This window comes from Carcharodon carcharias, chromosome 3 (assembly GCF_017639515.1).
Source record: "Carcharodon carcharias isolate sCarCar2 chromosome 3, sCarCar2.pri, whole genome shotgun sequence".
NCBI classification, from domain to species: domain Eukaryota; kingdom Metazoa; phylum Chordata; class Chondrichthyes; order Lamniformes; family Lamnidae; genus Carcharodon; species Carcharodon carcharias.
In genome coordinates, this window is record NC_054469.1 from 68,469,546 (window position 1) to 68,489,973 (window position 20,428).

The 20,428-nt window shown below is 41.3% G+C and overlaps 1 protein-coding gene across 2 annotated transcripts in view; it reads left to right on the plus strand.

The window, feature by feature from the left end:
• The window catches only part of olah (oleoyl-ACP hydrolase), a 31,440-nt gene extending 11,862 nt beyond the window's left edge, over window positions 1-19,578 (plus strand). Inside the window, exons 3-8 of one of the 2 annotated variants that reach the window (XM_041183889.1) lie at window positions 3,693-3,831; window positions 8,871-8,970; window positions 13,084-13,119; window positions 16,625-16,794; window positions 17,536-17,618; window positions 18,554-19,578. In XM_041183889.1, the coding sequence (XP_041039823.1) occupies window positions 3,693-3,831; window positions 8,871-8,970; window positions 13,084-13,119; window positions 16,625-16,794; window positions 17,536-17,618; window positions 18,554-18,696 (671 nt within the window). In that variant the 3' untranslated portion in view covers window positions 18,697-19,578. The remainder of the gene's footprint in view (window positions 1-3,692; window positions 3,832-8,870; window positions 8,971-13,083; window positions 13,120-16,624; window positions 16,795-17,535; window positions 17,619-18,553) is intronic. The other variant, XM_041183890.1, reaches the window with a different exon arrangement.
• Window positions 19,579-20,428: the final 850 nt, after the last annotated feature.

Below are 20,428 nucleotides of genomic sequence, written 5' to 3' on the forward strand. Positions count from 1 at the left end.
GTCCTCAGCATTATTGCTGAATGTTGTCAGGGCCCAGTGCCTTCACAGCCATTTCTTGATGATATGTGGAGTGAATCAAATTGGCTGAAGATTGCACCAGGATGAGAAATTTAAAATCAATTCATTTCTAGATCCAAAACCAACCTAGGTCAGTGACTGCATAAAATGGGATATGGGCAGCAGGGATTTTGATTGGCGCTGGGTGGAAAATGGTAGACTGGCCAGCAGAGCATTTGAATAATTGAAGTTGGATGCATCAAAGCATTGACAAATTTGGGTAGAAATTAATTCCGTCTCCCTGGCTACAAAATTGTGTTTGAAAGGCTGGGCCTACAAAATGAAAGGAACTGATTTAAAATATTTTCTTATTCCTGAGAACAGAAACTTTGCTATTCTGCATTGCTTTATTTTGCAGTTCATATAGGAACTGGCAGCCAGATTGTGAATTGTGGGTGTCCAAACTAGTGCTAATTTGATTGGAATGTTTTGTCATGCTCTGGCTTCAGAGAAGTACAACTTTTAAGATATAATTTAGAACCGAACCTGAATTTAAAAAAAATATTCTGGCCATCTTTCTGAAAACAGAATGCACTTTGCCTTGCGTTGTTGGGATACTTTCTATTAAAACTGGTTCCTAAGGTCACTCTACATAATGACCAGAGCAATCTATCCCTCTCCATGCAGCTTTAACATTTTGATTTTGAAGTCATTTAGTAAACTTTGAAAGAAACTTTTGGATGATGAGAGAGGAAATGCACAACATGTTTCTCATTTTTAGAATGGTGACTCACATAATCTAAATTAGGAACCAACCTTTTTAAAGTATAGAGACAAAAGCAAAAAACTGTGGATGCTGAAATCCAAAACAAACATAAAAATACCTGGAAAAACTCAGCAGGTCTGACAGCATCTGCGGAGAGGAACACAGTTAACGTTTCAAGTCCGTATGACTCTTCAACAGAACTAAGGAAAAATAGAAGAGAGGTGAAGTATAAGCTGGGTTAAGGGGGGGGTGGGATAGGTAGAGCTAACTCCACCTCTATCCAGCTCTACCTGTCCCACCCCACCTTAAACCAGCTTATATTTCACCTCTCTTCTATTTTTCCTTAGTTCTGTTGAAGAGTCATACGGACTCGAAACGTTAACTGTGTTCCTCTCCGCAGATGCTGTCAGACCTGCTGAGTGTTTCCAGGTATTTTTATTTTTATTTTAAAATATACTTGCGTTACTTGGGGGCATGGAGCCACCTAGCGTTTAGATTTTAAAAATCCCCTGAAGCAACAGTGAGCAAAAGTCAGATAAATATTTTGGCAGTTTTCCAAATTCCACAATAGAACAAAAGTCCATTTGGCGTCAGCTAAGAGCATTAGCTTAGCCCAGATACTGGTGTCTGAGCCTTTGAATGAAGGGATTTGTTTTTATTTGTGTCACACTTTGAATTCTCCTCCATTTGTTGTTTCCTAGTGGGTACGCATGTGCTTGTGTATAATTTTAATCCATAGAATGCTGAAAACTATTGAAAGTACTTTTCAGCAATTCAATCTCATGGTGATTTTTCTTCTAATTTTCTTCCTGTTTTCCTGTACTTTGAGGCAATGGGCCGAATTTTTGCTTTGGAGGTGGGAAACAGGAGCCAAGCCTGTTTCCTGGTCCCAGACCTGACCCCATGAGGAAACAGTCACTCTTTAGGATTTTGACTGGATGACCCTTTAATTGACTTAGAGACACATTCCTGTCCAATTAAAGGTTGTGGGCAGGCTCTCGAAGCAGGAGGGCCTTTCGGCTTGAGGAGCAGTAGGCTGAAATGAATGTTGGTTAAGTGAGAGGGCACTTCAACATGGAAACCCCTTTAGATGGTGGCCTTTGGCTGCACAGGGAGGGCCTCTAGGCCTGCCTGGAGCACTGGCACCCCACCTACCACTGGATGTCTGTCTCTAGGTAGTTGAATTGCTACCCCAAACCTCCACTCTGTCATACATGGAAACTGGAGGATGACTGAAAAATCCCTGTTGGCCTCATTTAACAGCCTTACCAAGACTCTTAATGGCTGCCCCCTGGTGTGGTCAGGAAACCAGCATGCCAGCTGGTGCCGGTATTGTCAGGTCCCGTCCACCTTCATTCCCAACCTTGTTGGGGCCCAAAAATCTTGCCCAGTGACTCATGCTAAGGATTGAAGCAATAATTTCATGATCTTGTGCTCCCAGGGAAGATAGGTTGGACATAGGCCTGCGACACTGCAGCACCTGTCAGAGAATTGCCCTAAATTGCCCTCATCGTTGCTAGTAGTAATTTGGTATGTTCGTGTGATTGTCTGTAGGCGATTTGACAATATATGCTCACAACTGATCTCAATTCAGTCCTTATTAGATAAGCATACACAGACATTTTACAGTTTGGACCATTGCATAGCAATAAGGAACTTGAGCTCTGGCTAATCGTTTTCTATCCCTCTTTGGCCAGGAGAAGATTGAAGGCAATTGTGTTACAGGTACTGCATTCCTGCCTGAAACCAGTTACTATGCCAATTATTTGCCTCAATGCTTATTGAATTACAAGAGGATACACCCAAGACATTCAAGTGAAAGGAAAATACTGCAGATGCTGGAAATCTGAAATAACAAAAAGTGCTGGAAAAACTCAGAAGTCTGGCAGCTGGTAACATCTGTGGAGAGAGAAACAGAGTTAATATTTCAAGTCCAATATGCCTCCTCTTCGGAAGCCTGAAGAAGAATCATATTGGACTCGAAGCATTAACTCTGTCTTTCTCTCTTCCAGATGCTGCCAGAACTCTGAGTTTACCAGCATTTTCTGTTTTTATCCAAGACCCTCAAGTTGGGAGCCTCAGAAAGCAGCATTGAAAGAGAGAACTGCCCACTTATTTGCCCCAGTTAGTAGTGCTTTTCCAAGCAAAGGTCTTTTGGAGGCTATTTTTCATGTGGACCAGAAAATCATTGATTTTTATTTACAGCTGCGCATGTATAAATGAGTAGAATGCTGACATCATTTCCTTAGGTGACAGAACAGTAGTGTTACCTGCTTGTTAACTGGACTTTCAATAAAACAGCAACAAATTCTACTCTAGGAAAGTCTGAACTCTCAGTAATTCAAGGGAAGTGAAACTGTCCACCTGTAACAGGAAGAGTTTCAAACTTAAAGCTGCCTTGAGCTCCATGAATTCATTGAACATTGAGTGTTCAATATCAGAATGGAAAGATAGCTGATTCTGTGTATCTGCATACTTACAGGGATGTTTCTATGACCATGCTGACAGAGAACTGGGCCTGGACTTTCCTTTGCAATACCGCCCCTAATCAGGGGCTAAATTGGCAGGAACATTGGTGGTGAAGCCTACTATCACATTCCTGTCTGACCTTTATTTTCCTCCTCCTCCACTCACCTGGAAGACATAGCAGTCTTGTCACCACTTTGCCACATGTGGATAAAGGGAGGGAGGTGGGATTGGAAACCTGTCTGATTTCCTTTCCCCATGCCCCAGGGTTGACCATGAGAGGAATGACAGTGGTACCTGAGATAAAGAAGGAATGTCTGATAATATCCCTTTTGTATGGAAGGGCAGTATGAAATGTTTAGCTAATTTCATTCTGACAGCTTATCTGTTATAAATAAAATTATCCCAGATTCTGGAATTTGAAGAGAGACTGACACGATTAATCAAGCTCTTTCAATTTCAGTTTACTCTATACGTCTTCCTGGAAGAGAAACTCGTTCTAAGGAACCTATTACACAGAACCTTCAGCAACTTATTGAGGAAATTTCCAGCACCTTGCTGCCTAGCCTTAAAGAGAAGCCCTTTGCATTTTTTGGTCACAGGTATGGAAGATAAGTCTGGATTATGTTGGGTTGCAAAGAACCAAAAATATTTCGGACAAGGAGAATTTTTTTAATGTTGTTAGATAGTTTACATAAACAGCATTTAAATTTTTTAGCTGATATTCATGAAAATGCCAATTTTAAGATGCTAGTGCCTGTCTATTCGAGTTCACCCATTGCAGCTTCAACTTGAGCCACAGCATTGCTTATTCCAAGGGAAAAAATTAGGATTATTTAATATAAAAATTATTGCTTGTTTAAGAAGTGAACAAATGTCAGTCTCAAACTGTTCCTTTGCTAGTTAAATCACCCTTGCATTGAGAAAAATGGGCAGTAAATAGGTGAATCAAAATGTTTTTAGGTTTGGGTGGTGAATGGGGAGTAATTGAAGAAAGAAAGGATCAGCAGGAAGAGGAGATAGAGGAGGACAAGGTTGGAGGGAGAGGAGTATGTGGAAGAGGGATAAGAGAAAATGGGGGACATGGAAAGCAAATTGGCTGGAGGAAGATGGGGAGAGGAAGGGGAGACATAGACAAAGAAGATGCCAAAAGAGAAAAGAACAGAAAAGTATTCAAGAAAGGAGGAAAGGATAAACCAGGGAACTACAGGCCAGTCAGTCTTACCTCAGTGGTGGGGAAACGATTGGGAGCAATTCTGAGGGACAAAATTAATCTACACTTGGAGAGGCAGGGATTAATCAAGGACAGTCAGCATGGTTTTGTTAAAGGGAGGTCATATCTGACCAATTTGATTGAATTTTTCGAAGAGGTGACCAGCTGCGTAGATGAGAGCAATGCATTTGATGTAGTCTACTTGGACTTCAGCAAGGCGTTTGATAAGGTCCTGCATGGGAGACTGATAATGAAGCTAAGAGCCCATGGGATCCAAGGCAATTTGGCACATTGAATCCAGAATTGGCTGAGTGGCAGGATGCAGAGGGCGATGGTCGAGGGGTGTTTTTGCGACTGGATGCCTGTGTCCAGTGGGGTTCCACAGGGATCGGTGTTGGGTCCTTTGCTGTTTGTGGTATATATAAACGAAATAGACTTGAATGTAGGAGGGTTGATCAGTAAGTTAGCAGATGACATGAAAATTTGTGGGATGATAAATAGTGAGGAGGATAGCCTTAGATTACAGGAGGATATAGACGGGCTGGTCAGATGGGCTGATCGGTGGCAAATAGAATTTAATCCGGATAAGTGTGAGGTGATGCACTGGAGCAGGACAAACAAGGCACGGGAATACACGATGAATGGTGACACTGGGAAGTACCAAGTATCAGAGGGACCTTGGTGTGCATATCCACCAGTCCCTTAAGGTGCTTTAGAAGGCATGTAGGATACTTGCCTTTATTAGCCGAGGCATAGAATATAAGAGCAGGGAGGTTATTCTGGAACTGTATAAAACACTAGTTAGGCCGCAGCTAGAGTATTGCGTGCAGTTCTGGAGTTCGCATTATAGGAAGGAAGTGATTGCACTAGAGAGAGTAAAGAGGAGATTTACCAGGATGTTGCCTGGGCTGGAGAGTTTTAGTTATGAGAGATTGGATAGACTGGGGTTATTTTCCCTGGAGCAGAGGAGATTGAGGGGGGACATGATTGAGGTGTATAAAATTATGAGGGGCATAGATAGGGTAGACAGGAAGGAACTTTTCCCCTTGGTAGAGTGATCAATAACCAGAGGGCATAGATTTAAGGTAAGGGGCAGGAGGTTTGGAGGGGATGTGAGGAAGAATTTTTTCATCCAGAGAGTGGTGGGAATCTGGAACTCGCTGCCTGAAAGGGTGGTGGAGGCAGAAACCCTCATAACATTTAAGAAATATTTGGATGTGCACTTGTGATGCCATGGCATACAAGGCTATGGGCCTAGTGCTGGAAAATGGGATTAGAATAGTTAGGTACTTGTTTGACCGGCACAGACTCAATGGGCCAAAGGGCCTTTTTCTGTGGTGTAGACCTCTATGACTCTACAGTGGGAGGAGGGGTGGAGGATGTCTGAATAGTTAATAGTGTTAGTCGAACAGTTTCGCTGCTCAACACAGGTGTGTTATCCAATGTAGCAACTATTGGTTTTGCAGCTAATGTTGCCTTAGATTTAACATTAAGAAACCCTATTGCAGCATTAATCAACAGTTATAATAGGTACTGCAGTTAAATATTGACATTCTTTTAATGGATGTTGCCATAAATGGAGCTTGAAATTTTACGATGCAGTCATCAATTATAAAAAATAGTAAATGTTTAAATAAATGCACATCTCAGCCTTAAAGCTTAACGTTTTAACAAGAACCTAATCCCATAAACAGGTTTATTGCTTTCTTCATTTGTATTATTTAGTAAAATTGCATTAACTATTCTGTGGTAATTCTGAAATAACAACACAAAAGTAATGATTTACACTTTTATTTGTTTAATTGTTTTAATGTGATATGTTAAAACTCCAGTTGTGCATTTGACTTCTTAGGGATATTTTCTGGTACTGATGTAGGAGCAGTTTGGTTATTTGGTTATAGCAATTTTGTTAGCGTTCTTTTGCAAGATCTGTCTTGTTAACAGCATATAGAAAACCCCTGGTCTGAATTGGGCTTTCTGGGTGTGATAAGAACGAGTAGTGCACTGTCGTCCACTTCAAGTCTATCCAGTTTACCACCCCTCCACCTCTACCAGCTCTTTAATGGCAGATGTGGTATAAAGCATTTAGGGCCAACAAGCATCATCAGACGTGGTAGCAGAAATTACAGAGCCACGCCATGTCCTAACACAAAAATGGTCACCTCAAACCCAGGAGTTGATTCGCACTCAGCAGTCAGCCAACTTACTTACTATTGTTCAAACTGTAGACACATAGTAGGAGCACAAGATCAGAATATAAAGCACACACTATCACCAAGGGGACTGCTAGGGATGAGAGGGAATGGAAATACCAGCCACATTCACTAATTAATTTCACCAGTATTCTTGAATATAGCATAGAACAGGTTTTACAGATTAAAAGATTGGTATGCAGGCTGGTTGAGACAAGGCTAAAGCCGATGTTGCTGAAGAAGTTTTGAATCACCGTATTGGCATATGTGTGGGAGGATTGATTGCATTGGGCAATGGTGTCATTTAGCTGTATGAGATCCTGCATTTGCTTTGTTATGTACAACAGGTTTGAAATAGTGATATTTTCTGGCTTTACCTCATTATTTTGCTTCATCATTGTTTGCAAATGACTCTCCTCTTCTTCCACCATAACTAGTCCTATCTATGTAGCACATATGTTGATAATGTGATAATCTAGGAGATCATGCAGGGCCTGTAATATAAAGCAGTTTATCTGTCCAGGCATCTGAAGCACTACACCTGATGATGGAGTGGAATTCCATGTACTGTATGAAAGCCAAATGACTGTGTATAAAAGGCTGAGGTGAGCACAAATGCATAAATAAATCCCAGATTTAAGATATACATTGAGAGAAAATTGTAGAGCCCTCTTTTTCTCCATGTTTCTAAGGAGAATTGTAAACTTATTTGCTCTGGTGAAAAACTTGTCAATAAGATTCTTGATGCATCTATGCACTGTGGATTGACTGATGTTGCTGGTGTCCCAACACTGACCCCTGAGGAACTCCAGGTCAAGCCTTCGTCCAGCCCAAAAAACGTCCATTAACCACTTGTTTCCTGTCACTGAACCAATTCTGTATTGATGTTGCTACTATCCCTTTTATTCCTTTGCTCACAGGTCTGTAGTGCGACATTGTATCAAATGCCTTTTGGAAATCCATGTACACCATCTCAACAACACTACCCTCATCAACCCCCTTTGTCACCACTTCAAAAACAAAACTCCCAAGTTAGTTAAACACGATTTTCCCTTAAAAAGTCCATGCTGGCTTTCCTTAATTAACCTCCATTTGTCCAAGTGACTATTAATTATTGTTTCTAGAAGTTTCTCTGCCCCCCCACCCACCATCCCCACCGAAGATAAACTGACTGGCCTGTAGTTGATAGGCTTATCTTTATACCCTTTTTTAAACAAGGGTGTGACATTTGAAAATTCCAGTCCTCTGGCACCACACCTGAGTCTAAGAAAGACTGAAAAATTATGGCCAGTATCTCTGCAATTTCCATTCTCACTTCCCTCAGTATCCTTGGATGCATCTCATCAGGTCCTTATGTCCATAAGTTCCTTTTGAACTTCAAGTACAGATATACTATCCAATGCTACCTCCTTATCAATTTTGAACCCTTCTTCTGCCTGAATTACCTCCTTTTTCATCATGGCTTGGATAGCATCTTCTTCCTTAATAAAGACAGATGCAAAGTATTCATTTAATACCTCAGCTATGGCCTCTGCCTCCAAGCGTAAATCCCTTTTTGATCCTTAATCAGCCCTTTTATCACTCTTTTACAATTTATATGCCTCTTGGGATTCCCTTTATGTTAGCTGCCTGTCTCTTTTCATACTCCCTCTTTGCTTCTCTTGTTTGCTTTTTCATTTCCCCTCTGAACCTTCTCTATTCAGCCTAAGAGGCCTATTTGAGCAGGCAGCTCCTGTAACCCACCTGCACCTAGATTTTACATACAAGAGTGTGTGTGTCTTGGCCAGAATCTGGCCCTGAGACAGAAAATTTGTGAGGGACACTTAATGAGGGGACTTAAATGCTGAAATAAGATAACTCCCAAGTTATCCCATTGAAAAATTGGGAACCCTGCAAGCCAGTCACATGAAGCTGAACACCAAATCTTCTGAATTGCATCTACTGCCTTTGAGGTTCTGTCTTGTTTGTAGGCTTCTGCAAAATCAGTTTATCTTCTTTTGCCTTGTGTTTGATCTCTAAATTCACGTTTCTAACAGTTACACTGGCAGTAGGCAGAATATATATGCTGGGTGTGCAGAAGTAATTATGGTGTTAAATAAATCATCTGAGTAAATATACCAGCTTGATCCATAATGGACAATAATAACACTGATACAGATTTTACAAGAAATCAGTGCAGGATCAGTAATACAAGATCTAGGCTAAAAACGGCTTAACCAGATGTTTTCCTCTACAGTTTTGGAGCATATCTCAGCTTTGCTACAGCAGAGTACATAAAAAGAAATCACGGTTTGGAGCCTGTGCACCTTTTTGTATCAGGTGCTTCAGCACCACATGTAAGTAAAATAGATTAAAATTTTTAAAGTTATCTTTTATCAAAACATTTATGCTAGAAAATATGCTATGGAGTATACTGCCTATTTCTTCAGTTTTAAATGGTGCGCTCCCAACCTCATTTCTTAATCTGACTGAGCTGAACAAACATATGGAGCTCTGTACAACCATTGGGTAATGGGAACCTAAAAAGCACTAACTCATGATGTGTCATGGTGTGGTCAGAGGCAGATTTGTGCTAGCAGTTTGCAAATAATGAATTCCTGACCTACGCCATGACATGATGAGGTGACAATGAATGGAGGTTAAACAATTCCATCTAGGGCAGCTTGGAGGAAGACTCACCATGAAATTATCACAATGGAATTTTCTGTAAAATAATTTAGAAATAAAGCAGTCTGTACATACTTGATTATTTAGAGATTGACCATATGAATTTCTATGCCCCTTGGGCACTGACTCCTTTGTACTATGGGGTACAGATACCTAATGCGTGTGGACATCATAATGTAAGTCTGAAGACCCTGTGATACTTACAGTTTTCACAGCTGTTACCTAGTAGGTTCAGTAAGGCACCAGGTTTTGAAAGATATTGAAAGAAGAGTGTTGCTTGACTTGCCTCTTCACTTCAATTGGGTCCTTGATTTTTATGCAGTTGTTTGTCTTTCATTGCCTCTCTGCTATATTTTATTTGGAGAAAGGAAGTTTATGTAACTTATTGAAGATATCTACTTTATCTGAACAGTATATTTGTTTTTCATTAGCAATGAATGTCTGTATGCTGCTTTGGAAGGAGCAACTGGGTGGGTCTCTGTTTTATTCTTGTATTCTCCAACTGAGTAACCCAAGAACCTTGACTGTGGTTGACACAGCTGTTGCCGTTACTTAAATGACTTGCAAACATGGTTTTAGGATTGTGTAAACTTCAGAATCATCCTCTTTATGTTATATAATCAATAGCTCATCCAATAAAGTATTAGATCACTGAGCGTAAAATCAGGATCTCTCACTAACCACTTTAATCTGCCTCACAACAAAAAAAACTCATGGCAGCTAGTGATCCCAAATCATCATCACACTAACTGCTGTTGGGGAAAGATATGTTTTCCCTGATGCTTTCACATTGTAGCAGTTTTAGTTGTGTGTTGTCTTCTTCCTTTAATAAGGCTGTAAAATGTCTTTAGTTTATTTCTGTTAAGTTTAGTTATTTTAATAAATAGAGGCATGCAGGGCACCTCAGTCTCATGGAGTGTACATCATTTTCCAGGTGTGAACTCCTGGACACTTCTCGTGTCCTGGATAACCACATTTGCAGGAAGTGTCATCAGCTGGAGGAGCTCCGGGATTTGGAGTTCAAACAGCAGCTGGTCTCACTGAGGTGCATCTGGAAAGCTGAGAGCCATCTGGATAGCATGCCTCTGGATCTGGTCATCCTACAGCTTACGGGTGTGCAGGCAGAAAGGGAATGGGTGACTGCCAGGTAATTAAACTGCACGAGGAAAATAGTGCAGGAGTCCCCTCAGTGCCTCTTGCTCTCCAATCAGTATTCCGGTCTGAATATTGGTGAGCATAATGGTTCATCTGGAGAGTGCAGATGGAGCCAAGCCCACAGCACCAGGGGCTGCTCAGTGAACAAAAGGGCAAGAGAAAGATTAGGAAAGCAATAGTGATAGTGGACTCCATAACTAGGGGGAACAAGACAGGCTTTTCTGCGGCCGAAGATGTGAATCCAGGATCGTATGTTGCCTTCTTGGTCCTGGAGTCAGGGTTGCCACTGAGTAGTTGCAGGCCGCTCTAACGGGAGGGTGAGCAGCCAGCAGTCATGTTCCCGATGGAACCAATGGTAGAAAGGTGAGGTTCTGCAATCAGATTTAGGGAGCTAAGAAAGAGACTAGCAAGCAGGACCTCAAAAGTGGTAATCTCCTGATTACTTCCAATGCCACATGCTAATGAGTACAGAAATAGGTGGATAGAGCAGATAGATGATAGAGCAGATGTGTGGCTGGAGAGCTGGTGCAGGAGCAAGCGCTTTGGACTCCTGCCACATTGGGACCGGTTCTGGGGGAGGTGAAACCTATACAGGGTTGCACCTAAACAGAGCTGGGATCAATGTTCTTGCAGGGCAGTTTGTTGTGCTGCTGGGAAAGGTTTAACTAACTTGGCAGGGCTTGGGAACCAGGATGTAGTATTAGGAAGGATGAGCATGGTGCACAAAGGATTGGGAAAAGCAGATAGCACTAAAGTAAGAATAAGATGGTATTAGGTGGGTCAGAATGCAATAAACTCTAAATTAGATTACAGTTCTTAGGTGTAAACACATGAAACATGGTAAATAAGATTGCTGAACTGCAGACACAAATAGCCATGTGGAAATATGATGATGTGGCAGTAACACAAACCTGGCTCAAAGCAGGCAGGGCTGGGTACTAAATATCCTTGAATACAAGGGGCTGAATTTGTTTCTGTTCCACTAGTGGCCACATTTAGTACAAAAGGGAAACCCTGTGGATGCTGGAAACCTGAAATCAGAACAAAAAGTGCTGGAAAAACTCAGCAGGTCAGGCAGCATCTGTTCTTATGAAAGGCCATTGACCTGAAATGTTAATTCTGTTTCTCTTCACAGATGCTGCCAGACCTGCTGAGATTTTCCAGCATTTTTTTATTCTTCTTATGGCCACACTTAGGACAGAATCGGGGGTCTTGCCTGGCGGCTGGAGAGCCAGCGAGAAACCTGTGACGCATCTTTTTGGGAAGGCCTTCCAAAGCACATGGCAATCAGATAGTGGCAAGGCTACTGGTGGGCCTTCCCTTGGAATCAAGACCTTGGGGGCAGGGCAGCCCTTGTGCTCAGCAGCACCACAGGTCTGGGAAAAATATCCTACAGTCAGCATCGCAGTTAAACAGTCTGGGAAGAGTGTCCTGCAGTTAGCATCACGGTGAAGCAGTCTGGGAAGAGTGTCCTGCAGTTAGCATCGCGGTGAAGCAGTCTGGGAAGAGTGTCCTGCAGTCAGCATTGCAGTGAATCAGTCTGGGAAGAGCATCCCGCAGTCAGCATCGCGGTGAAGCAGCCTGGGAAGGGCGTCCTGTAGTCAGCATCGTGGTGAAGCAGTCTGGGAAGAGTGTCCTGCAGTCAGTTCTTGTTGAAAATAACAAGAGTGACATCACAAGACAACGCGATACAGCGGCGGAGAGATCAGAACCAGCGCAAGTGTGGGGAAGCTTCAAAAAGTGACATTAGCACAAAGGTGAGAGCTGATTGGTGAATAGTGGGTAAGTGTTTTTCTCCAGTTTAAAATAGATTAAATTAAGGAAAGGTACGAGTTCTAGTTTTTACTTAAAGCACATAAATAATTTAACTTTTTTTTACTGTATTTAACTTAAAGTAAGGAATTTTTTTCAACTAGAGGCATGGCAGGGCAGCTCAGTCCTGTGTTATGTACCGCCTGCAGCATACGGGAAGTCCTGGACATTCCTTGCGCTCTGACCGACCACGTGTGTAGGAAGTGCCACCAGCTGCAGCTACTTGGCTCCGGGTTTCGGAGCTTGAGCAGTAGATGGAGGCGCTGAGGTGCATCCGCGAGGCAGAAAGCTTCATAAATAAAACGTTTTTAGACATGTTCACCCCACAGTGTATGGAAGTGCAGACAGAGAGGGAATGGGTGACCTTCAGTCAGAAGAAAGATGTCAGACAGATAGTCAGGAAATCCCCAGGATGCATCTTGCTCGAGAATTGTTTTTCTGTATTGGAAAACGGTGAGCGTGACGGTCCCTCTGGGGAGTGCAGCCACGCTAATGGTACTGTGAGTGGCTCAGCTGCATGGGCTGGGGGGGTGGAGGTTGGGGGCGGGGGGGGGGGGGGGGGTGGTGGAGGGGTGGAGACCAGGCTGAATATAGAAGGTTCAGAGGGGAGGTGAGAAAGTAACAAAGAGAAGCAAACAGGGAGTAAGAAAAGAGACTGGCAGTCAACATAAAAGGGAATCTCAAGAGACATATAAATAGTAAAAGGGTGGTAAGAGGAGTATGTCTGATTAGGGATCAAAAAAAGGGATTTACACTTGGAGGCAGAGGCCATAGCTGAGGTAGTAAATGAATACTTTGTATCTGTCTTTATTAAGGAAGAAGATGCTACCCAGGCCATGATGAAAGAGGAGGTAATTCAGACATTAGAAGGGTTTAAAATTGATAAGGAGGTGGTATTGGATAGGCTATCTGTACTTAAAAGCTCATAAGGAACCAGGACTGGATGAGATGCATCGAAGTGTGCCGAGGGAAGTGAGAGTGGAAATTGTGGTAGTGCCAAAGGATTGGAAAATTGCAAACTTTACATCCTTGTTCAAAAGATGTAAAGATAAGCCCAGCAACTACAGGTTAGTCAGTTTAACTTCAGTCATGAGTAAACTTCTAGGAACCAAAATTAATAGTCACTTGGACAAATGTGGGTTAATTAAGGAAAGAGGTTTGCTAAGGGAAAATCTTGTTTAACTGACTTGCTTGAGTTTGTTGATGGGGTAACACAGATGGTTGATGAGAGCAATACAGTTGATGTGGTGTACCCAGACTTCCAAAAGGCACCCAATATAGTCCCAGACAACAAACTTGAGGGCAAAGTTATAGCCCATTGAATAAATGGGACAGTAGCAACATGGATATGAAATTGGTTGAGTGGCAAGAAACAGCGTAGTGGTTAATGGATGTTTTTCAGGCTGTGGGAAGGTTTGTAGTAGAGTTCCCCAGGGATCAGTTGCGACCCTTGCTCTTCCTGATATATATATAAATGACCTAGACCTTGGTGTACGGGCACAATTTCTAAATTTGCAGATAATACAAAACTTGGAAGCATTGTGAACTGTGATGAGCATAGTGTAGAACTTCTAAAGGACATGGACAAGTTGTTGGAGTGGATGGACAAGTGGCAGATGAAGCTCAATGCGGCGAAATGTGAAGTGATTCATTTTGTTCGGGAGAACATGGAGTGACAATATGAAATAAAAGTACAACCTTAAAGGGGGCGCAGGAACAGAGGGACATGGATATATATGTGTATAAGTCATTGAATGCATCTCATCTGGTCCTGTTGGCTTATCTATTTTAAGTGCAGGCAGCCTATCCAATATGACCTTATCAATTTTAATCTCTTATAGAGTCTATAATAAAACATTTTCACACAGCGAGTGGTTAAGATCTGGAATGCACTGCCTGTGACTATGGTGGGGGCAGGTTCAATCGGGGCATTCAAAGGGGTATTATACTGTTATCTTTTTTTCTAATTTAGACTTTCATGGGGGACATGGGTGTCACTGGCAAGGTCGGTATTTGTTTCCCATCCCTAATTGCCCTTGAACTGAAAGGCTTATTAGGCCATTTCAGAGGGGCAGCTAAGAATCATATTGCTGTGGCCAAACCAGCTAAGGATGGCAGATTTCCTTTCCTAAAGGATAATAGTGAACTAGGTAGGTTTTTACGATAATCGATGATAGTTATCATGGTCACCATTACTGAGACTAGCTTTCAATTCCAAATTTATTAATTGAATTTAAATTCCATCAGTTGCATTGGTAGGATTTTAACCCATGTCCCCAGAGCATTAGCCTGGGCCTCTGGATTACTAGTCCAGTGACAATACCACTATGGAGGAGTGACACAAGTTGAGTTGCTCATTCAGCGAACCGGTGAAGACGCACTGGGCCAAATGGTCGCCTTCTGCTTTGGAAAAGCAGAATCATAGAATTGTTACATTGAAGAAAGCACCATAACGCAGTAAAAATGTTGCACAATGTCCTGTCAGCCTGTGCTGTGAACTTCTCTACTGTGATTTAAATGGTTTTGGCTGATTTAAAAATAAAATGGTTTTGACACTTGAAAAATAGATTTACACTTGGAAAAAATCTAACTACCAGGTCCCTTTCATTGATTGACAAGCACTCTGCTTTGAAATTGAAATGAGCACCTTCTGTTCTTTCTTTCCTATAGAAATTTTTTGGACAGCTGTGGCCATTCTAGCCATTCAGTTTGGCTGAATTTCAAATGCTAATGGATATTAACATAATAGGTGTTCAATTCATCTGAAAATAAATGACAGTTTCAAGAAATTTTAATAATAGTTTGTCCCTTTGATGTGGTTTCTGGTTTGTTGACAGAAGCTAATAGGATTACAAGTATTACAATATTTTTTCACGTGGCGGAATGCATTATTCTCTCAGTATCAATGTTATAGAGGCTTTTATTCAATGGTGAGAGGTTTATTTTTTCCCTAAGGAATGTAAAATATTTTCCATTGATATTGCATGTAATCTGAGGCCTGTACATTGTGCATAGTGGGTGGGTGGCTGGCTATGGAGGATACATGGGGAGCATCGAGGTGGCATGGGTGATCCAAGGAGGCATGGAGGATACATGGGCATAGAGATGGCATGGAGCAACATGGGCAATATGAAGAGGCATGGGCTGGCCTGGCAGGTTGGGTGAGAGCAAGGGGGCAGGGGTTGGGTGAGGTTTAGGGGGCCTTTAACCTCTATTGGGAGCTGGGATACTGTGTTGGAGAACCAAGGCAGGCCTTCTATAGGGCCTGCCTTAGCCTCCATGTTGAGCAACACTTGGAGGAATCACTGAGGGTGGCAAGGGCACGGATTGTACTCTAATGGGGGACTTCAATGCCCATCACCAAGAGTGGCTCGGCAGCACTACTAGTAACCGAGCTGGCTGAATCCTAAAGGACATAGCGGCAGGTAGTGAGGGAACCAACAAGAGGGAAAAGCATACTTGACCTCATCCTCATCAACCTGCCTGTCGCAGGTGCATCTGTCCATGACAGTATTGGTAGGAGAGTCTACCGCACAGTCGTTGTGGACACGAGGCCCACCTTCACATTGAGGATACCCTCCATCGTGTGTGGCACTACCACCATGACAAATGAGATAGATTTTGAACAGATCTAGCAACTTAAGACTGGGCATCCATGAGGCACTGTACGCCATCAGCAGCAGCAGAATTGTACTCGAATACAATCTGTAACATCATGGCCTGGCATATCCCCACTCTACCATTATCATCAAGCCAGGGGATCAACCCTGGTTCAATGAAGAGTGAAGGAGGGCATGCCAGGATCAGCACCAGGCATACCTAAAAATGAGGTGCCAACCTGGTGACGCTATATTACAGGACTGCTTGCATGCCAAACAGCATAAGCAGCAAGTGATAAACAGAGCTAAGTGACCCAACAACCAATAGGCCAGATCTAAACTCTGCAGTCCTGCCACATCCAGTCGTGAATGATGGTGGACAATTAAACAACTCACAAGGAGGAGGAGGCTCCACAAAAATCTGTGATGGGGGAGCCCAGCTCATCAGTGCAAAAGATAAGGCTAGAGCATTTGCTACAATCTTCAGCCATAACTGCTGAATGGAAGATCCATCTTGCCTCTTCTGGAGGTCCCCAGAATCACAGGTGCCAGTCTTCAGCCAATTTGATTCACTCCACATGATATCAAGAAACGACTCCAAAAAGCACCTGGGGAGCTCCACTACACACACAACCATAAAAAATGCAAAGTACAGAAATGAATTTGGACTGTTTTTACCCAACTTTAGTCTTTTGTAATAAAGTGTAATTGTTGAAATGAGACTAAATAATGGTTTCACAATTTTTCTACAATTTAGTCAGCAGCTCGCTACCCCATTCAGAAGAGATCAGAGCTCCCAGATGCTGAATTCTTGGCCTGGATGACATCCATTGGTGGTACCCCATCTGAAATTCTTGCCAATAAAGACATTCTGCAACTGTTTGTCCCAGTTTTAAAAGCAGATCTTAGACTTGTGGAATTAATTAGGTAAATCTAAATAATATATAAGATTAGGATTATAATTTTTGATTTGTTTTTCACACTCAAATTGATATTCATACGATCCTTTTTGGTGTTATCGTTTGGCTGCAACATTATAACAGTGTAGTTCATGTTGTAAACATGGAAGAATCCAGCTGGATTAAACTCTTCTTGTCTTCAGCTGTCATTTTACAGTAGGTAAACTACAGACAGCATTCTTTCAGACAAGGTAAATGAGCAACATTGTCAAAAATATTTATGTAGTAACGAACTTCAGTTTTAGAGTTAAAGAAAATAAGGGAATAAAATCCATGGAGCAATTTCAGCACTATGCCATTTGATGGGTTTGCAGACCTCTTTGTTCCTTCAGGGAGGCGTTGACTTTGTAGAAGAGGAATTCCATAACTGATGGATGCCAAGCTTCCCTTGTGCAATTCCTATAGGCTATCCTCAAGACAGCTTAGTAGCCAATCATCCCCATGTCTGTAAAATATCATGTGTAATGTAGAACTGAAGAGAGGGCAGAATTAAATTGTTTTTTTTACTTTCTTTAAGAAACATGAAGCATTGACACTGCTGATGTATTTTTTCCGATGAGAGGTGTCAATTTTTGTCTCATTTCACTCTTGTGAAGCATCTTGAAACATTTTATTATGTTGAAGGCATTATAAAAATGCAAGTTATTCTTGTTTAATGTGAAGTTAATGACTTTTGAATGATTTTGAAGTGAGTTTGCTTCTGATACAGATACGAAAAACCTCAGAACAAGCTCTTCTCTTGTCCTATCAGCAGCTTTGATGGAAAAGAGGATGTACCACATGACCTTGGAGGTGAGATTAATTTCAATAATGTTCCAGCATTAAACCTACTTTCTCTCAAAATATTTCTGTTTTGTTCATACATGCATCAAATTTTATTAGTCTTAACTGTATATATCAGTATAAATCACTAGCCGCCTGATGTCTTAGAAATAAAGGCCTCAATATTTACTGGGAGGATATTAGGTGAGGCAGAAGACTGGCTAGGCCAGAGATGCAGAGGTGCTACCAAACCTAAAGGCAACTGGGTGAAAAGCCTGGCTAACAGGTGGCAGGGAACAGCAGTGACCTTAGTGCTGAGGACATGCTCCAGAGCTAGCCACATTAGCTGGCAACTACATGACAAATGGCAAAATTATCCTGGTATGTCCTATCCATAAAAAATAAGATAAATCTAATCAATTGCTGCCCCATCAGTCTACTCTCAATCATCAGCAAAGTGATGGAAGGTATCGTTGACAGTGCTATCAAGTGGCACTTATCAGATCAATGCTCAGTTTGGGATCCACCACAACCACTCAGCTTCAGATCTCATTATAGCCTTGGTCTAAACATGGACAAAAGAGCTGAATTCCAAAGATTAGGAGAGCAAGACTGCCTTGACATCCTGAGAGCAGATTGGTTGGCTGCCCCACTTCTGTTAAAACTGGAAGTGGACAGGTTGGGGTCCAGTTTGAAATTTTAACCTTGTACCTGACCCAAATCCACTTGTACTTAGGGGTTAAAAATACTCCCCATGAGTCAACTGCATAATATGGGACTTGAATCATATGTAGGCCTGAGCAAATGGAGTGGCATTTTCTTTTTCCTGAAGAGCATTCAGGAAGGCAGTTCAGTTTTAATGAAAATTCAGCAAAGAAATGAGGATTCAAATTATATTTTGTGTTTTGTAATTAAATTCTACAATGGTGAAAGGATTAAAATTATTTCTTGTTTTAATCCTGCAGCCTGGAACGACTTAACAAGTGGAGAATTTACCATCCACAAGCTTCCTGGAGGCCATTTTTACCTCAAAGAGCCAGATAATGAAAAGTTTTTAGTAACTTACATTACAAAGCATTTAGAAACAGCGGATGTCCACTATCTTTAAAGGCCAGATAGCTTTGGATTGAGTAAATTCTGAATGTTCACCCTACGTGATAGGGAGCTTATAACTTGGGGAGTTGATGCAGAATCATTGTGCTGCCTACAACTGTAAAACTTTTAACTCGAACTCAGATGTTTCATTAATATTAAAGTTTCAGTTCCCTTTACAATATTTTTCGAAGAAAATGAAATGCATCAACAGGATAGAAAATGGAGGCAGCTTTGAAATGCAATGTTTTCAAAGTAATGTTGAACAGATGACACCATAACTAAATGTTTTTTTTAATGAGTGCATCAGCTGTTTGAATTTTAATTCCGTATATCTTGCAACCAATCTGTATAGACATAACACTGAACATTGCAGAAGGATTTCATTTCAGCATTAGGAACGTCTATAATATTGTATCAAGTTTAACAAAGTTTTTTTTGCCTTTTTGTAAACTTACTATAATGTGTTCTTGTTCCACATTTAAGCACTGTGAACTTGAAACTACACCTGGGGACAGTACCATATGAAGGCCTAATTAATAGGTTCAGAAGAAATTCCTTCATTTGTTATTTTTAGCACAAGCTGTGCCTGTCAGGTGACAAGCTGGGCAGAATTCCGCCATGGGAATGCAGGAATTCCCCCAGGCATACCATCATAGGTGTCCTTAGGCATAAGGGTTAAGGCAGAAGACTGTCCTCTCTATGGTTCAACTCCCAGGACATGTTAAGTGAAAGCATGGGAGATTCATGTTCTGCACCAGGTTGCAGCTCCCTCACTGGATGCTACACCACCATTCCACCCTTCACGGATTTTGGGACCAAGGTGTTTACTTAATCCATAATGCTGTTTAATTTCCTGTATTTCTTTAGAATCCCATTAAAATAAGTTTTCATGGAATCTTGTTATTCATACCTGCAAAGAAAAGAATAACACCTTCATTTTTTAAGCATGTCCCGTAGAAGGTATCAAACATAGTGTCAAGTCTGTAGTAATAATCTGTATCAAAAAAAGATGAAAGTAACATTGAAGCTGAATCATTTTATTGAAAATGAAGTGATGTTCTCCATATTTCTGAAGTCTCCTTTTCAGCATGACAAATCTCCAAAAGAAAGTCTTAGCATGACATTTGTGGAAAATCTACATGTTTTTATAGCTGTAAGAAAACTTATTTAGAGTTAGCATAAAAATTACAAAGTCACAAGCTGAATAATTCTACTAAATAGTTTTAAAATTCGTTCTTGGGGATGTTGGTAAGGCTGTCATTTATTGCCCATCCCTAGTTGCCTTGAAAAGGGAAAAGGTGGCATTCAATTGATTGGCTTGCTAGGCCATTTCAGAGGACAATTAAGAGCCAACTGTTTAGGAACCAGTTACAGTTACATTAAGGAGTTAAAAAGCCAGCATGCTATTGGGCCCTATCTATACTTGAACTGTGAACCAAAGACTGGCATGTATGTTAAAGGAAAACACTGGAGAAAAACAAATTACTTTATTTCACAAAAATGATTACACAGAAATGTAAAGTATAAAAATTATAAATGAGAAACTATTTAATTTTGTTGCAACCTAGGTAGTAACTAAATAATTGAATGATGTAGAAAGATAAGCTTCCCACTGCAACATCTGGAATACTAGGTAAGACTTCAACAATTAGATAAATAATACAATGAAGAGTATTGTCACACCGATGGTGCCAGAGCTAAAATATGGTTTTACATTTCTATTTTGGCAAGTTGATATTGAGAGG